We start from the raw sequence: 17,657 nt of genomic DNA on the forward strand, positions 1-17,657 counted from the left end.
CGGCGCGGGTGTCGCAGGGCCCGGCAGCCCGCGGGCGCTCTTAGGCCGCGGCCCCCCCGCCCCGCCGACCCCGGGCGGGCTCCCCGCCGCCCCGGCCCCTCCCGCCCTCCGGCAGCGGCGGCCGGCAGGATGCTGCCCTCGCAGGAAGCCTCCAAGCTGTACCATGACAACTACGTGCGGAACTCGCGCGCCATCGGCGTGCTCTGGGCCATCTTCACCATCTGCTTCGCCATCATCAACGTGGTGGTCTTCATCCAGCCCTACTGGGTGGGCGACAGCGTTAACACGCCCAAGCCCGGTTACTTCGGGCTGTTCCACTATTGCGTGGGCAGCGGGCTGGCGGGCCGGGAGCTGTCGTGCCGCGGCTCCTTCACCGACTTCAGCACCATCCCCTCGGGCGCCTTTCAGGCGGCCGCGTTCTTCGTGCTGCTCTCCATGGTGCTGACGCTGGGCTGCATCACCTGCTTCGCCCTGTTCTTCTTCTGCAACACCGCCACCGTCTACAAGATCTGCGCCTGGATGCAGCTGCTGGCAGGTACACACCGGCACCGGGAACCACCGGCACTGGGAACACCGGCCTGCCCCGGGCCTGGCGGCGGGGGACGGGTGGGGAGAATGTGGGCAGAGCTGAGCGTGCGGCACCCTGGGACACCCCGGCAGTGGTAGTGGGGTCCCTGGCTACAGGGAACAGCAAGGTTGCTCAAGGAAGCTGGGCTGAGTCCAAACACTGCAGGGCCGTGGTTCTAGGATGCAGCCCCACAGCTTCTTGGGACACCCAGGGCAGGTGCTAGTGCTGACAGATGAGCAGGAATGGGCACCCGTTTGGGACGCTGGCACTGAGGGCTCCCTGTTGTCCCCTGGCCACAAGGAACACAAGGGCTGCTCAGGAAAGCTGGGCTGGGTACAGGTACTGTGTACCCATAGGGCATCCCAGCCAGGAGCTGGCCCTAGGATGTCCCAGGCCTTCCTGGGACAAGCAGGCCAGGCACTGGCACTGACAGAGCACCATAAACAGGTTCTGGCTCTAGGCACTGGCACCTGGGTCTCCCCAGGCAGAGGTTGGCTACAGGGAACATTGGCATCGCTCAAGGCAGCTGGACAGATACAAGCACTGTAGGGCCATGGGTCTTCTTAGCCAAGAAATGTCCTCAGGACACTTCGGGGCTTCCCAGGACAGCCAGACCAGGCACTGGCACCAGGAATGGTCACACCTGCTTGGGGCACTGGAGCCTGGCATTCCCTAGGCAAGGTCTGGCCGCAGGGAAACATAAGGCTCCCTTATGGGAGGTACCACAGCTGGAGAGCTGGATCAGGGACCTACCTCAGGTGACTCCAGAGCAGGCACCGACCCTGGGACACCTGGGCAGTCTGGACCCGCAGGACATCCTGGGCTAGGGACCCACCTTGGGGCACTTGAGTACACCCCAGTCAAGGACCAGCATTAGGACACCCTACAACATGGCCTAGGACACACTGGATCAGCCCCCTGAATCCCTGGGGATTCAGACACCCCAGCACACTCCACATCAGGGACTAGCCCCCCAGTCAACCCCAGAGATGTGGGGTTGTCCCTAAGAGATACTCACTTTAGGGGACCACTCAGCCCCCAAAGGTACCCCATCACTGGAAGAAGCCCATGCATGGATCCCCCATCCCTCTAAAAGCACCCTTCTAAAGGGGGAACTAAAAGTTCCCCCTTAAAGACATATTGTACCCAGGCCCCCTCTCTTCTGCATCATGAAAGGGCCATGGGGACAGCTCTCTCCAGTGCTTCCCACAGAGGTGCACCATACATTTACCTTGATGTCTCCCCAGACATGACCACTCAAGCCCAGTAATTAAGCCCCCCAAAAGTGACCATGTCTATAGATCCTCCTTAGGTCCTTCCACAAATGAAACCCCACTGCAGATGTACTGCAAGACCCTCACAGACTCACTCCTCAAAATGACACTGTACAACATCCCAGACCTTTCCCTAGAAGGTGACCTGATGCCTATATTGATAGGGATCCCAAGTATTCCCTTATGCACAGACTGCCAAGGTGTCCTCACACAGGGTCTGTCCTTTTGGGAGAAAGATCCTAAGGAATGATGTTGAACTTCCATTGGTAGCAAGACCCTTCACTTCCTTCTCTGCACAGTTTTATCAGGTGTGGACAAACACTCTCCACTGCATACTAAGTGTGAATAGACATAGAGCTTCCACTGGAAGGACCTACAGTGCCCCTTATTCCTAATGGAAGGACCCCATTCATCCCCTCTGTGAGAAGGGCCCTAGTCCTTGATGTGGAAGGATACAGCCCCTCCGTGTGAGGACCTTCCAGCTAGCCCAGCTCTTTCCCTTGCAGCTGGCTTGGGCTGGAAAGCCTGACCTCCCCTTACCCAGATCAGGACCACAGCCAGACCTGGAGCTGCCTTGGCTTATCAGGAAATTCCCTCATCTTTAATTTTCCCCGTCCTGAAGATTTATCAGTTTAAAGCAAGCTCAGAGCCCAAATCCTACTGATTGTCGGCAGCTTAATCAAGTGGCGTGGAGTGCCCAGCTGCTACTGCTGCACAGGGAGCTGTGTGGCAGAGGGCACTGCACTGGAGGCAGCCCTGGGTCTTCTCCCCAATGCCTCCTGTCCTGTCCTGGCTCAGGTTTGGGTGGCCATGACAGCACTTCACTGTTGTTACCTCTGGGTACCCTTCACCTTGCCTTGGAGCTTGTCGTTGGTCACACTTTGCACCTTGTAATGACACGTGTTGCTGACAACTGCACTTGTGAGAACCCTGAGTGCTCAGCTCAGTGGGGCCATGGGCTGGCTCTTCTGGCCCCAGCCAGCCCAGGTTGGCTTGGAGCTCTCCCAGAGCAGCATGGCTCCATGGCTTCTCTGTCAGGGAAAGTCCAAGGCAGCATTAACAGAGACTGGCCCTCCACCCTAACCTGAGACAGGACAACATGAGAGAGCTGCTGTCCTACAGGACAGGTTGATGTTCCTGTCAGAGAGGGCCTGATGCAGAGGTGGTGGTGTGGTGTGTCCCAGCAAGAGAGTCTTTGTCTGGCAGGGGTCAGGCAGGGCCGAACTTCCCTGGGAACGTCTGAGGCAGCCACAGGTGGATGTGTTACCTTGTGCATGGAGAAGGAGCTACCATGACCTATGGAGAGAGTACCGTAGGCCAGATCTTACGGCAGGGACATAGGCTGATGCAGGATCTGGCACATCATTATGGCAAACTTCAGAGATTCACCTGGCTGGGAGGTTGGAGGATTCTGTCATAGCAGAGAGTTTGGAGGAGCAGAAAAGGAAAGGAAATTCCTCCTGCCTCAGTGAGGGTTTAGCTGAAGAAGGACTTGCACTACTACGGCAGAAGCAACTGTGAGGCCCAAAGTCTCTTGGTCTCAGTGGTGAAAGCCAGGTGAGGCAGGTGATGGGCAGAGAGATGGGGCAGAGGTGTCCCCACCCCATCCCTGTGGGATGGCTGGTGCAGAGTAAAGGGCTGCTGATTGTGGGCATGGATGGGCTCTTCAGAGGAGAAAAACCAAGTGCAGGAATGTGGGGGAGGAGGATGAGGAATTCAGGATCTCTTTCAAAAAACCAAAAAAACCCAACCAACTTTAAATCATCGATATCTAATTAGTGGACAACAATCAAGGCAGGGTTTAATTAGAGCTTGACAGAAAGCTCCAGCTCAAAAGCCGCTGCCCCCCTAGGAGGAAACTGGATCTAATTAAGAGGAAAGACTCTGCTTTATCGCAAATAGAAACGTGGCCATCTGCCCTGTTCAAAATCCCAGTAACGCAAAACTGGAGATTTTGCTAAATCCTTCTGTTATAAAACCAGAGATGGGCCCTTAACATGAGCACGTCAACAACTGTATGACTGACAGCACCTGATGCCACCCCAGTACTCCAAATTAGTGGAGGAGCACCTTCAGAAAGTTCCGTGGCATGATGCCTGAAGAGAAATGGGCTGTGAGGGTGATCGCCTTGGGATTTGTTTGCAAGAAATCAGAGCATAGGAATACACCACCACCAGGCCACCCAGGAGCCTGAGCATTTCCCCTGATTCCCCAACACTGCTGTAGCATAAGACACAGTCACCCTGTGAGTTTACTCCAAGCTTTGAACAAAGTTGTCCTGGTGCCCAGCATTAATGGCTCTGCAAGACAGCCCAGCCAGCTCTGTGTGACACTGCATCCATGTGCCTCCCATCAGGATGATTACCCTGAGTGGTACCCAGGGTTGTTTCCAGAGGGTCTTTGGTTTTGTACTTAGAGTCTATTGAGGGTCAAAAGAGGCAGCCAGCTGAGCTTCCATGCTTCTTGCATGGAAGAATTGACTGTCCACATTTTAAAGTGTTTTCCTGTGCTCCAGGTCCAGCAGTCAGTGTGGTGAGACCTTCACACTCCCTCCCTTAGGAATACACGACGCATGGGGTGCCTTCTCACCTGGGGCCATGCTCTTGGCCTTCGGGCTGGGCTTTGTCCTTATTGGTGGCCTTTTGGCATTGATTGTGCCATGTCCAGCCACCTTGCCTGATGGGGAATGTAGTGATACATATCCATCTGAGCTCTTTTCTCCTTTGGGAGACTCCCTTCAGAGCTACACTCACCTCTTGGATGGGCCCTTCCAAGGCTGAGAGCAGAGACAGGTCCCTGAGCAGGGCTTCATCTTCTGCACCTCAGCTGTGTTTGCCACTGTCTCAGTGGGGACCCCTTGCATGGCATGGTTTTGGCATATCCATGGAGAAGAATAGTGAGGGAATTGTTACCAGCTGCTGGGCTGAGCATGGTGGAGCTGTGTGCTGGTGTGGCCTCAGCCCCAAGGGAAAGCAGGATCTGGCCTGGGTGTGTGCTACAGCCCCAAAACCCTCCCTGGTTCTGGCAGCAATGCAGTGGCTCTGCTGAACCACATCAGGACAGGCTCATCTTCCTGACTGTGACTTGCTGGAGACCCAAGTCCTTTCAGAGACTGAGGTTTCAAAATACTGTTTTCATGGATATAAAAGTCATTCGTTGAAATTCTTAATGAAAAAATATGAGGCAAATACCACTGCTGCAAACCAGCTTGGAGTGTAAATGGGACAGCTGCTGTGCATGAGACTGCCCAGGGAAGTTGTGGGGTCTCTGTCTCTCGAGTCATTCAAAACCCATCTGGACATGTTCCTGTATCACCTGCTCTTGGTGACCCCTTAGCAAGAGGGTTGGACTAAATGATCTCTAGAGGTCCCTTCCAACCTTAACTATTCTGTGACTCTGCAGTTTATCCTCAGGCCCTTTCTCTGCCAATATTGCCCGTATATGAGCCACTTCCACCTGCTGACCTTGCAGCAAAAATAACAGCACCACAAAACCCCTCAACATTTGCTGAATTACTGTCTTCTGGACGCCCAAAAAAGCTTTCCTGAAGATTCCCCCCTTCTTCCCCTACCACTCAGGTCTTGCAAAGGGGACAGGAGCCGGGCTGCAACCCATCCCTTGCATCCGTGCAGCGCCGTGTGCTCCGCAGCAGCAGCAGCAGGCGCCGCGGGGTTCGCACGGCAGCGCAGCCTCCCGTGGCGGCTGTTAATGTGCCTGTGTACTCGCGGGGAGGGGCTGAGCCGGGCGTCTCGGAGCCGCTCGTGTCCTGGAGCTTACATCCCTGAACGGTTGTTCCAGATAAAGTAACTGTCAGTTCTGATTCATACAAACTCATAACTCTATTCTGAATCCTGCTGATTTTTTGGCACAAAAACAGCCTGTGGAGCAAAACGCCGTAAGGGAGCTCGTATCTGTGTAAATGGCCGGTGCTCGCCGTCCAGAGCACTCTGCCCTTAGTGTTGATTTATTTTTGAGGGATTTCAGTTTTTACGGGGGGGGAGGGGGGGGGGCTGTGTTTGTCCCCTTTCCTTTTGGTGTTCAGCTCTCAGGAGGTTTTCTGGTGAGAAGCAGCCACTCTAGACCCCAAGAGCATATATAGCCCAGCCCCTGTTCTCTGGGGTTTTGGATGTGCTGTCCCCATGTCAGGTTTAAAAACCCTTTTTGGATCCAGTGATTGCTGGTTTTCCCCCCATTACCTCACATCTTCCCGTTTGTGTGTTCTGTGATGGTGTGATGCTCTGGGGGAGGTCACATCTCAGCTGCAGGGCATGTCCTGAGCTCCTTCCACCCATGGCAGGCAGAAGCAGTAAAAGCCAGTTTTCACTCACACCTGCAGACTAAACTAGACAGAAAAAGTAATTTTAAAAAATCAGATTTTAATCCTGCAGGCACAGCTGCTCAGGATAGGGGGAGTTGTACTCAGCAAACATGGGGGTTACTCAGACAGTCCAAATTACCTAGATGCATCTTGTACCAGGAGATGTTGTCCTGCCAGGAGGAGCCTCCTCTTTCTGCTCAAATCTTGCTCCAGTGTTGCAGCCTGAGTCATAACATTGCATTCCCTTTGATTAATTTATTTTGTGAGGATATCAAAAGCCCTTGAGATGCCCATGTTGTTTCTAATGGACCTTGACAAGAGAGCACTGAGGATTGAGAAGCCATGAACCAGCTGTAAAGGCAAGAAATGCCAGCTTTATGGGGTCAGAGCCCCAGCCCCAGCAGGATCATCCTCCCTCTGCATGCACCCTGTCCCAGTGATCACTGAAATGTCTGCTCTCAAAACTGTCTTTACAATTGGAAAAACACTAGAAGAGGGAGTTGGAGCCCAGGGCTAAGGGCAGGATGGCAGCTGTGGGGTGTGACAGACCAGCCAGCCATTCTTGGTGCCACTGACAGTGAGGACTGGCACCACACACTCAGAAGAACAGGAATTAAAAGCAAAGTTGAGTTGGGTTATTTTTTCCTCTTTAATAGTTGCTCTTCATAGAAATCATCACCTGGTGCTTTTCTTGTGGTTGCAAGGCATAGAAATAGGCTGCTTTAAACAAAACCCAAGGTTTTCCTGCAGGTCTGCAAGGGGTCTTGGGGCATTTGGAGGTAAGTGCTGGCAGAATGGTGCTGTGGGCAGAGGGATGGGCAGGCAGAGCCCTGACCCCGCATCCCTCAGACCTGTTGGAGAGGCCAGCGCTGAGACCTGTGGGTTGTATGGGGATCCCATCCTTGTTCTTGCTCTGCTTTTCAAAGTCACTCCTTGCTGAAGGCACAGGAAGGTGTTTCCAGGACACTGGGCAGCCTGGGGAGTGCAGAAAAGGGAATTGCTTGTGACAGAGCAGAGGACTCAGCTTGCTGCTGGGAACACGTAGGGCAGATGGGAAGAGGAGAGCACTGAGCTGCTCTTCCCCGGGAGAGCACCTGCCTTCAATAGCACAGCCTCACCTCAGCCGCTTCCCAGGGAGCTGTAGAGGAGTGAGGGGTTTTTGGGAAGAGGCCAGTCACCCTCAGGCAGAGTCATTTGGGTATGTGTGGTGACTTGGGCACATACCTCTGCCCAGTAGTAAAGTTGTTGTTGAATTCTGTCAGATGGGCTGTGAGGGCATGAGCAGAGATCCTGCAACTGCTTGGTGGGACAGGGCACAGACTCCCTTTGTCCTGGTGCAGTATAGAGCAGGCACACGAGGGTGAGAGGGATCAGAACAAGCAGACAGGCTGGAGCCAGGCAGCGTCCTGGCAGTGGCCATCACTGCATGTCCTTCGTGACTGTGCTGTAACAACCCACCACACGAGGGTCTCCCATACCTTTTTGAGCCACCCTACTTTTGCCTTAAACCCTGTCTCTCATGTCCTCCGTGAGTGCCGTGGCATCGCTGCCTGTCCTGCCACGTTTGGGACAGGCAGATGTCCTGGGAGACCCTCTCACCTGTGGTGTTTTCAGAGTGGTGAGCTCTTGTCAGGCTTCTGCTTTACCTGGGCCGCTGGACCCACCTTTACCCCGAATGATAGCTCAGGAGTGCAGAGGACATGACACTGCCTGCGGAGTCCAGGGACAGACCCAGGGGCTGCTGTTCTGCTCCTGTGAAGGACTGACTGAGGGCTGTGCACAAAGGCTGGGAGCCTGCCCAAGCCCTTGCTGGTGTAGGTGAAATTGGTGCCTGATTTTTTAACTCAAAATTGCCTACCATCTTGGGCACAGCCCCTGTTCTCCTTTGGGCCCAGAGTGGCTGTTGCTGAGGCTTGCTGCCTACCCAGGCAGCTGGAGCTGCTGCTTTCTGTGCTTTCCTCCAGCCTCACTGCGTACCTGTGGTCCTTTCCTCCTCCTCTATGATTTCAGCAGATTTCTTACAACCGTGCCCATTTCCAGGGCCGTGCCCGTTTCCAGGGCCAGGGTCGTGCCAGCCTGAGCAATGCTGTGGGGGTAAACCCACCCCCTTGCTGGGGATTGTCACAGAGTACCTTCGCTTGTTTCACAGCTGCACTGCACTGGGAGCTCAGAGGATCCTAAAATCCTCTTAGCATCTCTGCTTTCACAGGAACAGTCCCTGGCACAGGTCTGCTGCACCTGATCCCCTTTTATTCAGGCCCTCAGCTGAATTAATGCCATCCTATTCCAAGTTGCCCAGGTCAGCAACAGGCCAGGCTGCTCCTCACTGTTTACCATGCAGGGCATGGCGTTGGTGCTGATTGTGTTTCCTTGCAGAGGGTTTGGGTTGGCCCAAACCCAAGGCTGTGCTTGGCTGGGAGTCCCTGGTGACAATGTGCTGGAGACACTGGCTTGGCTCTGTGCAGCCATGTGGTGCTGGGGTGGCACCAGGGCTGTGCATTGCAATAAATCAGCATGCAGGGCTTGCCACTGTCCACAAAGACACTTTTACCAAGGGGGTTTGCTATGTGTGTGGAGGAGTCAGAGACCAGGCAGCAGCTGCTGCATGACATTATGTGCCAGCATCCCTGTCCTTTCTTGGGTGCAGTGTGATGCCCTGCAGGCACTTGCCTCCCTCCTGGGATTTCCCTTCCCCATGGAAAGCAGTTCAAAACACATGCCAGCACCCAGAAAGCTCATGCCAGACTACCAGCTGCCTGCCTGCAGGGTGTTTGCTGAAAGGGTTGGAGAGACAACTTCTTACTGGTGCGGGCACAAGCCTCTTAGTTCTTCCTTAACTCAGGGCAAAAGTACCTGCAGGGCACCGCAGCCAACATCATTACTATTTTTAGCTCTTCCAGCTGATATGGGGTGAGGAGCTTTTGTACTTGCTGTAGTCAGAAAAAGTCACCTCCTTACCTTGACAGTCACAGGCTTTGTGACATTTCCATCCCTGTGTTACCTGATGTCTCCTTGCTCAGCACAGAGTGTGCTGGGTGGAGGCCTGCTGGGAAGGTGACCCCTCTGGGAGTGGTGCTTGCAGGCTTTGGGGTGGTCAGGTGTGGGGGCTCCTGGGGATGCCAGTCCTCTCCACAGGCAGCATCCCTGCCTGCAGTGCACCGGTAGCTACTGCCCACATGCAGGGAGTTTGTAGTGATGAGGAAAGCCCCGTGGGCAGCCACTGATCCTGTGGCTGATGCTGGTAGAAACAAAGAGCCTGAAGTCCCTAATTATGCGTGGGCCAGGTTTGGGACAGCCAAAAACGCAGTCCCTGGGGCTCTTGAGGCAGTGGTGGCTGTCACCTGCCACATTGCCCAGCTGTCATGAGGCCAAGGTGGGCTCCCTGCCAGACAAGGGCTGCACTCACGTACTGACTGGGGGGCTCAGCACCCAGCACTGCCACTCCACTGTCTCTGATGCTTCCCCCTCCTCTCTCTCTTGCAGCGCTCTGCCTGGTGCTGGGCTGCATGATCTTTCCTGATGGCTGGGATGCAGAGACCATACGGGACATGTGCGGGGAGAAGACAGGGAAGTACTCCCTGGGCGACTGCTCTGTACGCTGGGCTTATATCCTGGCCATCATCGGCATCCTCAATGCCCTTATCCTTTCCTTCCTGGCCTTTGTTCTCGGCAACCGGCAGAACGACCTGCTGCACGAGGAGCTCAAGACAGAGAGCAAAGGTCAGCACCATGCTACTGGGGGGATCCTGGGTGGGAGCAGCCTGGGGGGCTTGGCTCCTCTGGCACCCTGGCAAAGGTCCCATGAGCTTAACTGCCACCTACAAGGCAAGCCAGGCTGGGCAGGGTGGGAGGGAGCTGCTGAGCCTCTGCCCTGCCTGACCTCTCTCTCTTCTGTTCCCACAGATTTTGTTGGCACTGCGGTAAGCCTTGAGTGTCACTATCCTGTCCCCTGTCCCTCTGTGGTGTCTCTGGGTGTGACTGTGCTTGGTGTCTGTGTGACATGGGATGGGATGGGATGGGATGGGATGGGATGGGATGGGATGGGATGGGATGGGATGGGATGGGATGGGATGGGATGGGATGGGAAGGGATGGGACGGGACGGGATGGGGTGGGATGGGGACCCTGGCTGTGCAGGCAGCAGGGCTGGGGGCAATGGGGGAAGGGAGGCAGCAGAGACAGGGTGGCAGGGATGGGGATAGACATATGCCTGGCACATGCAAGTAGCACGATGGTGCAGTAAGACCAGCCCAAGTCCATCCCCAACCTGCTCTGCTTTTCCCGCAGAGGATATAAGGCCGACCATCCGCAGCAGGACCTTCTTCCCATGGCCGGCAGCCTGGGCGTTCCCTTCCTGTCCTGCCCTTCATTTGCTGCCAGCGGCCACACAGCGTCCCGCGCTGCCCTCCGGGCCCCGGTGCCCGTGCCAGGGATGCGCCAGCCGCCCGCCGCATCCATGGCCACCTCCATGTCCACGCCGGCACCACCATCCCACGCACCCTGCCAGTTCCGTACCCACCGCTGCCTGCGGGCCGCCGCCGGGGGAGGATGCCTCAAACCCGCTTTGTTCAAGAACAGAATCCAGCTGCGGTTTTGTTTCAAGGAAAAAACAGTCTTGGAGTTTTTAACAGATTTCTACATCCCCAGAACTCCTGACCTGCTGCCTCCCACCCGAACGCGCACCCAGTGACGCCCCGTGCCGGCTGCTCCGGGTCCCGGACCCCTCCCCACTCCCATTTTGTACAGCTCCGTGATCCTGTCTCCACAGCCAGGGGACCCGGTGGCCGGGATGGGGCCCAACCCCTACTTTTACATGTAAATTCATATTCTCTAAACAGGGTAAAGTGACTCGAGCCCCCTCTCCCCCCCGCCCCGGGAGTCCAGCCCAGGACATGGTGTTTCCTGGTGCGTGGCTGGGGCCGCAGGCTGCTGCTCGCTCCCCTCAGCATGGGGACCGCAGGGGCCTTGCTGCTGCCGGCTGTGGGACACCCGACTCGCGCCGCCGTTGAATGTAAGCCCTGGTAAGTGGGAGCAGCTGAACATGCAAAACCCCCGGGCGGGCACAGGAGGACCCCCCCGCCAAGACCCCTCCCCGAGCCGGCCGCGGGCCGTTGCCAAACGCCTTCCCTCCCCATCCCCATACGGTGCTTTATCTCCACTGGTGACAGCAAGGCTTTCCCTGCCACGCGGCATGGCCGGGTGTACCTGAGCACTCCTGTACCCACCCGGCCTCCTGGCTGTACCTCGCTGGCCCGCGGTGATGGCGTGCGGGGAGCCGGTGGCTGCTGCCCCGGGCAGCGCCAGTGGCCTCCGAGGCCCACACACAGCACCCGAGAGCCGACACCCCGGCACGGGTGGCTGCAGCCTGGCTGTGGCTCTGCTGGCCAGGCCAGCGCGTGTGTGTGGGCTTCCCCTGGCCACAGGGGCTTGGGTCACCACAGCCCTCGCAATGCAATAAAGTCCTCAGCACTGGCCGTGTCTCAGTGCGAGCAGCTGGGGCTCCTTGCAGGGCCCAGGGCAGGGCCCCCAGGGGCTTGTTGGAGCCCTGGCAGGGCTGGATCCAGACACTGGGCAAGGCCAGGGAGCAGGGCGAGTGGGAGCAGGGAGCAGAGCGGGACCACGGTTCTGGGACGGGGCCACGGAGCGTGGAGGCTGCTGGGGGATGGCAGTGAGGGGCTCCGCAGGACCCAGCGCCTCACCAGGCACCAGGGGCGGGCTGGAGCAGGTAAGTGGTGTCCTGAGGCCCTGCAGGGTGCCTTGGGGGATGGAGCTGTGCCGAAAACACCATCTGGGAGCCAAAGCCACCCGGGATGGAGTGCGTGCCAGCACTCCTGCCAGTGCCCTCCGCCTGCCATGAGCCCAGCGGTGCCCACATCCCTCTGACAGCTGACCCCCAGAATGAAATCAACAGGAACTCGTAGCGCCCGGGTCTTGCCAGCTTGAGAGTGCTGTTGCCAGCTGAATTGGAAAAACAAACCAAGAAAATCAGTGGAGAAAGGAATACAGTAGCTGTAATATATCTGTATTTTAGTACAAAGTTTGATACAGTGTTTCACAAAACCTTATTGAAAAATATAATTCAAACCAGACGAGCTCGGAGCCCTGTGTTGTGGGGAGGGTTGGGATGGGTTCTTCCTGGCCATCACTGAAGGAGGTGGGAGGCCAAAGAAGCCCCTGTGAGTGTCTTGAGCTGTGGTGGGGAGCCCACCCTTCAGAGCTGAGCCTCCACCCAACATGGGCTGGCACACAAGGAGAGGCTCTGTCCAGAGGGAGTCCCCAGAGAAAGGGTCTGTCCCACTTCATGGCAAAGCAGGGGGTGGAGCAGGATCCCATCTATCCCTAGGAGCCTTTGAACCCGTCCCTTCTGCTTGTCCACAGTGCACGACGAGTGGTCTGTCAGCTCACTAACACAGACTGATAGGAAAATCCATGAAATTCATCAAAAAACTCCTGAAATTCATCAAATTCCAGTGTCTTGATGGAAAAAAAACTACGTGGCCGGTCAGTTTAATGGCATGCTCTGATAGAGGAGTGGGGAGAGCATTCCAGGCTGTGCGAGGGCACATGGGGAGCTCTGGGACTTGCAGAGAGCTTTGGCCAAGTCTGCTCCCCCAATGCGGGACACGCTGACAGCCCAGGTGAGCCCTGCAGATGGCAGAAGAGGCTGAGAAGAGCAGGGTTAGTGCTACCCACAGTGGCTTTCAGGGAAGGAGTAGTGGAGATGGAGCCACTCTTTTGGGGGACACATAAGGACAGAATGAACCATGACAGATGCTGTCCTACAGCGTCAGGGGGAACATTCTCACAAGTGAGGGCAGTTGAAGACCAGAAGCCATGGGCACCTCAAACCAGCACTTGCAGATACACCTGGCAGGCCCCATGCCAGGCTCAGCCCGTGACAGGCTTCCTAAGGACAAGGCAAGCAGTATGAAAACCCTGGATAACAGGTTCTGGCACACCAGAAACCAGGTTTTAAAGCAGGTGCAGTGGTGCAAGGGACATCCTCCAAATCCATCTCCTCCCCAAATGAGCTTGGGCAAGAAGAACAACAGCAGCAGAGCCAAAAATCTCACAACCCCAGCCAGAAGCTCAGGGAATTTCCTAAGGAAGAGCAGCTCCTAGCTTCAGCTGGCAGAACGCAGGAGGGAGGTCTGCAAGGCTGCTCCTGCAAGGATTTGCTTACCCTGCAGGAGACAGGGAAGAGACTTACATGCCCTCACCCCCTCGCCCTATGTCCTGGGCACCAGCGCTCAAGGCAGTAAGAAATGCAACAATACTAGTTTTCAAGTTAAGTATTTTTATTATCAAAATTATTACATCTCTTGTGAAAGTTCAAATGTTACAGCATGGTGTAAAAACTCCACTAGAGTAAGAAGCTACAGCCCCCACCTTTCCTAGAGCTTTCCAGGGTCCCTCCCTCCTGCCCCCCTGCTGCGCCCGAAGGTGCTGGAGCCTCTGGGCAGGGCCCCCTTGGCCCCCTCCTGCCGCCTGGCAGGGCAGAGCCCGTCTGCCCCGTGCTGCTCAGAGCACGGAAGGGGAGGCTGCACCTCCAGGGCTAAGCCAAGTGAAGTTTACACCTATGTTATACAGTATACAGACACCCAACTGAGGGGTGACAAGTTCCATCCCAACACGCTCACAGCCAGACAGTGTGAGAAAGCTACTCTTTGTTTCAATATTTTAAAAGTCTCCCCTAGGCTGAACAAACACCTGATTTCAATTGTGAATTAGAGAAATCTGTAACAGTCCTAAAAAAAGAGGAAGAAGACTGTGCATCTGCAAGGAGAGGGGAGACAGACTCACAGCATTATGTTATCCAAGAGAAAGGAGAAGTTCCACTGCAGCACCAGGGATGACACCTGTCATATATTAGCTAACCTACTATGGTTATAACTGAATATAAAATTAGATAAATAAAAACACGCCCGATATTACAGTAAACAAGTGAGAAAGAAGCTGGCAATCGTATGGAATTGAACACACAGCGCACTGTGTCTGGGCTGGCTCTCCTGCCACACTCGGCGGGTGACAGTGGCTGGAAAAGACCCCACATGGCACTGCCTGGAGAGCCTCTGGCTCAGCACAGACCGGGGTGCCCACCCACCACTGCCCCTTACAGCCCCCCTGCTCCTCTGCCTGCAGCCCCCCGTGTGCCGCAGCATCACTTGACTGATCAGGCCCCCGGCCATCCCCTGTGCGTTGCGCACGAGCAGCCAGAGAGCCCCCGGCGCGGCAGCACGTGGCAGCATGGCCCCAGCCGTGCTCCTGTTCACAGATTCCTTAAGCGACCTCAAAAACACTCATTCATCACAGACCTGCAGTGAAGCAGTGCACGACAGTGCACCCCGGATCCTCTGCAGCCACAGGCACATGCTCCAAACCCTTCCCGTGCTGTTTGCATTTGTGGAGACTCTCCTGTCCTGGAAAAAGCTCCGACGGCGGCAGTGGCGACCCAAGCCCAAAGGCAGCCGTGTGCGCTCGTCTGCTTGTGACTGGAATGATCGTAACGGATTAAAGCCCTCCCCAGAACGCACTGAGAACCTGACCTATAAAGAGATTGGAGTTAACTTCCCCCAATGTTTCCTTTAAACTGCTTTTGAATTCAGAACTGCAAAATTCCGTGCTGCATGTGTGACTGTGGCCATGGGCACGGACCAGAGACAGAGGCTGTGCCACAGTCATTGCACTTGAACCATTTTCTTTTTTTTTTCTTTTTTTTTTTTTTCTGTTTGTTTCTTTTTGTTTTTGCAATGTACCCACATGTCAGGGAACTGCTTTGCTACAGTCTCTGCCTTAGAGAAATCTGTGTTCTCCTACCAGGCCAGAGGCCAATACTGCTCACAAATCTCACCCGTGCATTTTTGACCTCAGCCTCTGACCCCTGGCACCCCAGCATCAGGTGCAAGCTTTCAACACCAGCCCAAGGAGCCACTTCCAGGGGTGACTGGAAGGAGCTATGGGCAGTTTTGTCCTCCTGAAGTCCAGGCAGCCCTAGGAAAGTCCTGTTTGAGTCTTTACTCCAGAACCTTGAAGCTGCTGCAGTCTGTACTGATGGACACTGCCTCCCCCGCGGTGCGGATAGTGTTGTGCATTGGAAATCGCTGCGCCCCGGGAGCCCTGGTAGAGAACAGACTGCCCGGAGTTCGGCAGGCTGATAGTCCGCAAGTCTGACTGTAGTGAGCGAGCACTTTGGGGAGCGGAGGAAGAGCCTGACACGCCTGTGCAGGGCTGGGAGCCCGACTCCGAGGAGAGAGAGTCCACAGCTGTCTGCTGTGCCGGGCTGGCAGCCGCAGGGCAGCTCTTCCTCAGGAGGCTGCTGCTGACACTGCCAGAGTGCTGCTGGCTGCTGAAATACCCCGAATTCCCTGCAAACAGGGCAGAGGAGTCTGTGGAGACCGAGTGGGCAGGGCTGGAATATGAGGTGGAGGAGAGGGATGTTTCCGAGGAACCATGGGACAGGCTGTGTCCTGTCCTCTGTGCTGCTGCTCGGTAGCTGTATCCAGGAGACGGTGCGAGGTGCCCTCTGTACGGGGAGGAGTTCTGCTGGAGCAGGGTCTGTGATTCTGCCTGGGGACTGTCAGACTGCAGTAGCTGAACAAGGCATGCAGGAAAAAAGGAAAATACATGTCAGGCTGACTTCCCCATTTCCTACCTGCTTCTCATCCTAAGGTGCTTAGTGCAGCACTGTGAACAATGGCAGCTAAGCACTGTTTCCCTCCTTATAAAGCTTTATTTCAGAATGGGCAGATAAGATATAAAAGCATTTACCTGGTAGCTGTATCGAGAAGGGCTGTAAACTGCTGGTCCTTTGTGGACTTCTGGAGTGTCTCCTTCTGCTGCATCTGCAATGTACAGGCAAGATGTTAAACCTCACCCCACCGACTGAGGCCACTGCAGCTCCCTCTCAAATGACACTGCACAGTCCAGCCCTTGTGTTCCAGCCTCCCCAGCCACCAGCATTTCAGAAACTGAAGAAACCCAGCAAAAGACCATTGGGAAACCTTAACATGTGGGAACAGCCACATGTGTAAGAGTGGCCACTCACCTCACACCAATGTGCTCTGGTTTATCACAAAGCCCACCTGCCTTAATGACCACACCTGGAGATAATGCACAGACACAGCCAGGGCTCCCCTGGCTCTTCAGTAGGATATGAGAGGCAGAAGATAGTTTCTAAGGACTCAACAATTTCTCACTCAGTCTTGGTTACAGAAATCCACACTGGATACAGTTACATCTCAGGAGACAAAACTGCCCTTCTTAGAGGGCTGTCAGCAGGATCCTGTGGTGAGTTTTCCTCAAAGGCGGATCTAGACACTTCCAAAGACAGACATCCCATGCTGCCATTTTGGGGACTGTGGTTTACAAGCCAACTGAGCTGCTAGAAACAGAGATACTCCTGGAACTCAGAAATGCCTGTTTTTCTAACAGGCCAAGATGATGGAAATGCTTTGAGGTCTGAAGGGCACCGGCAGCATACAGCACACTCTGATCCACCTCAGATATGTAAGAAACCAAGAGAAATAAAATGCAAGAGTAAGCCTTTCTTGCACTTCAAGGGTGGGTGAGCTTCTTGTCCTACCATATCACTGAACATGACCTGGGGTAGGCAAGAAGCACTTACTGCAGTGACACATCCACCATGCCAACTGTGTGCTTCAGCTGCTACCCCTGTAACCATGGCTGGTGATCCTGCTTTCTGCAGGAGAGGTGAAGCTGCTGGGACTAGATGATTTCACATCAGAGTTCTCCTGCAGACTAATGAGACAGAACTGTTTATCTGCAGCATCTCAGGGATTCTCAGCAGCTGCGTTTGAAATGCCTTGGTGAAACAGTGTTGGTATTAGTATCAAATTTCTACGACAGATGTGTCTCAGTCATGAAACAGGACACTCTGCCTCAGTCTGCTCTGTACTTCTGCCAGACAAGTCTGGCTTTGCCCCAGCTGCACTGACACAAGCATCAGTGCCAGTAATGCCTATGGTTCTGCTGCCATTGTCCTCTCTGTGCTACACCATAGTGCTGGCTTAGCTAACACGGATCTGGACGTAGCTCTTGTCTGTTCTTGAGGCTCAGAAATTCCCTCAGGGCACAGGCCTGCACAGAGACTGGGGTGTGAATCTTCCAGCATGTGTCCTGTGCCACCTTCCATTTCTGAAATGTCATCGATGTAGCAAGGGGCTGTTTGGTGACATTTCAAGTGATGCCTTAAGTTTTAGCTTCTATATTTTTCAGATTCTGTGCTGCTTTAGTGTGTAACTCTGAGCTTCATATTAAGCGTTAGCAAGTTCTCTTCACAGGGTAGGTAGACAAAACAATCTTTTACTAGCTTGTACAAGGACAAATGTTACAAGCTCCAGGCCCAAAAAGTGTAAACAACGGTGAATTGAAGAGAGAAAACAAGGAGGATGGAACTTCATAAACTAAAGCTAAAATGGCACAATTAACTCCAATATGCAAATGGACCAAAACTTATAGAAGTGTGAGACCGTATGACT

General features: G+C 54.9%; 2 protein-coding genes across 3 annotated transcripts in view; one reads left to right on the forward strand and one right to left on the reverse strand.

Annotated features, from left to right (window-relative positions):
- Window positions 1-16: 16 nt before the first annotated feature.
- LHFPL4 (LHFPL tetraspan subfamily member 4) lies at window positions 17-12,251 on the forward strand. Its single transcript, XM_053988976.1, has 4 exons — window positions 17-535; window positions 9,644-9,880; window positions 10,064-10,080; window positions 10,447-12,251. The coding sequence occupies exons 1-4, from the start codon at window positions 130-132 to the stop codon at window positions 10,453-10,455; spliced, it is 669 nt and encodes a 222-aa protein (XP_053844951.1). The 5' UTR covers window positions 17-129; the 3' UTR covers window positions 10,456-12,251.
- A 1,180-nt stretch (window positions 12,252-13,431) lies between these two features.
- The window catches only part of SETD5 (SET domain containing 5), a 65,192-nt gene continuing 60,966 nt past the window's right edge, over window positions 13,432-17,657 (reverse strand). For both annotated transcript variants that reach the window (XM_053988974.1, XM_053988975.1), the window contains exons 23-24: window positions 15,928-16,001; window positions 13,432-15,750 (exon numbers count right to left, since the gene is read on the reverse strand). In XM_053988974.1, the coding sequence (XP_053844949.1) occupies window positions 15,151-15,750; window positions 15,928-16,001 (674 nt within the window). In that variant the 3' untranslated portion in view covers window positions 13,432-15,150. The remainder of the gene's footprint in view (window positions 15,751-15,927; window positions 16,002-17,657) is intronic.

The sequence above is a fragment of the Vidua macroura genome, chromosome 13 (assembly GCF_024509145.1).
Source record: "Vidua macroura isolate BioBank_ID:100142 chromosome 13, ASM2450914v1, whole genome shotgun sequence".
NCBI classification, from domain to species: domain Eukaryota; kingdom Metazoa; phylum Chordata; class Aves; order Passeriformes; family Viduidae; genus Vidua; species Vidua macroura.

Coding starts and splice junctions, on each gene's coding strand:
- LHFPL4 (XM_053988976.1), top strand. CDS start 130: ATGCTGCCCTCGCAGGAAGCCTCCAAGCTGTACCATGACAACTACGTG. Junction 536..9,643: donor CTGGATGCAGCTGCTGGCAG/GTACACACCGGC, acceptor TCTCTCTTGCAG/CGCTCTGCCTGGTGCTGGGC.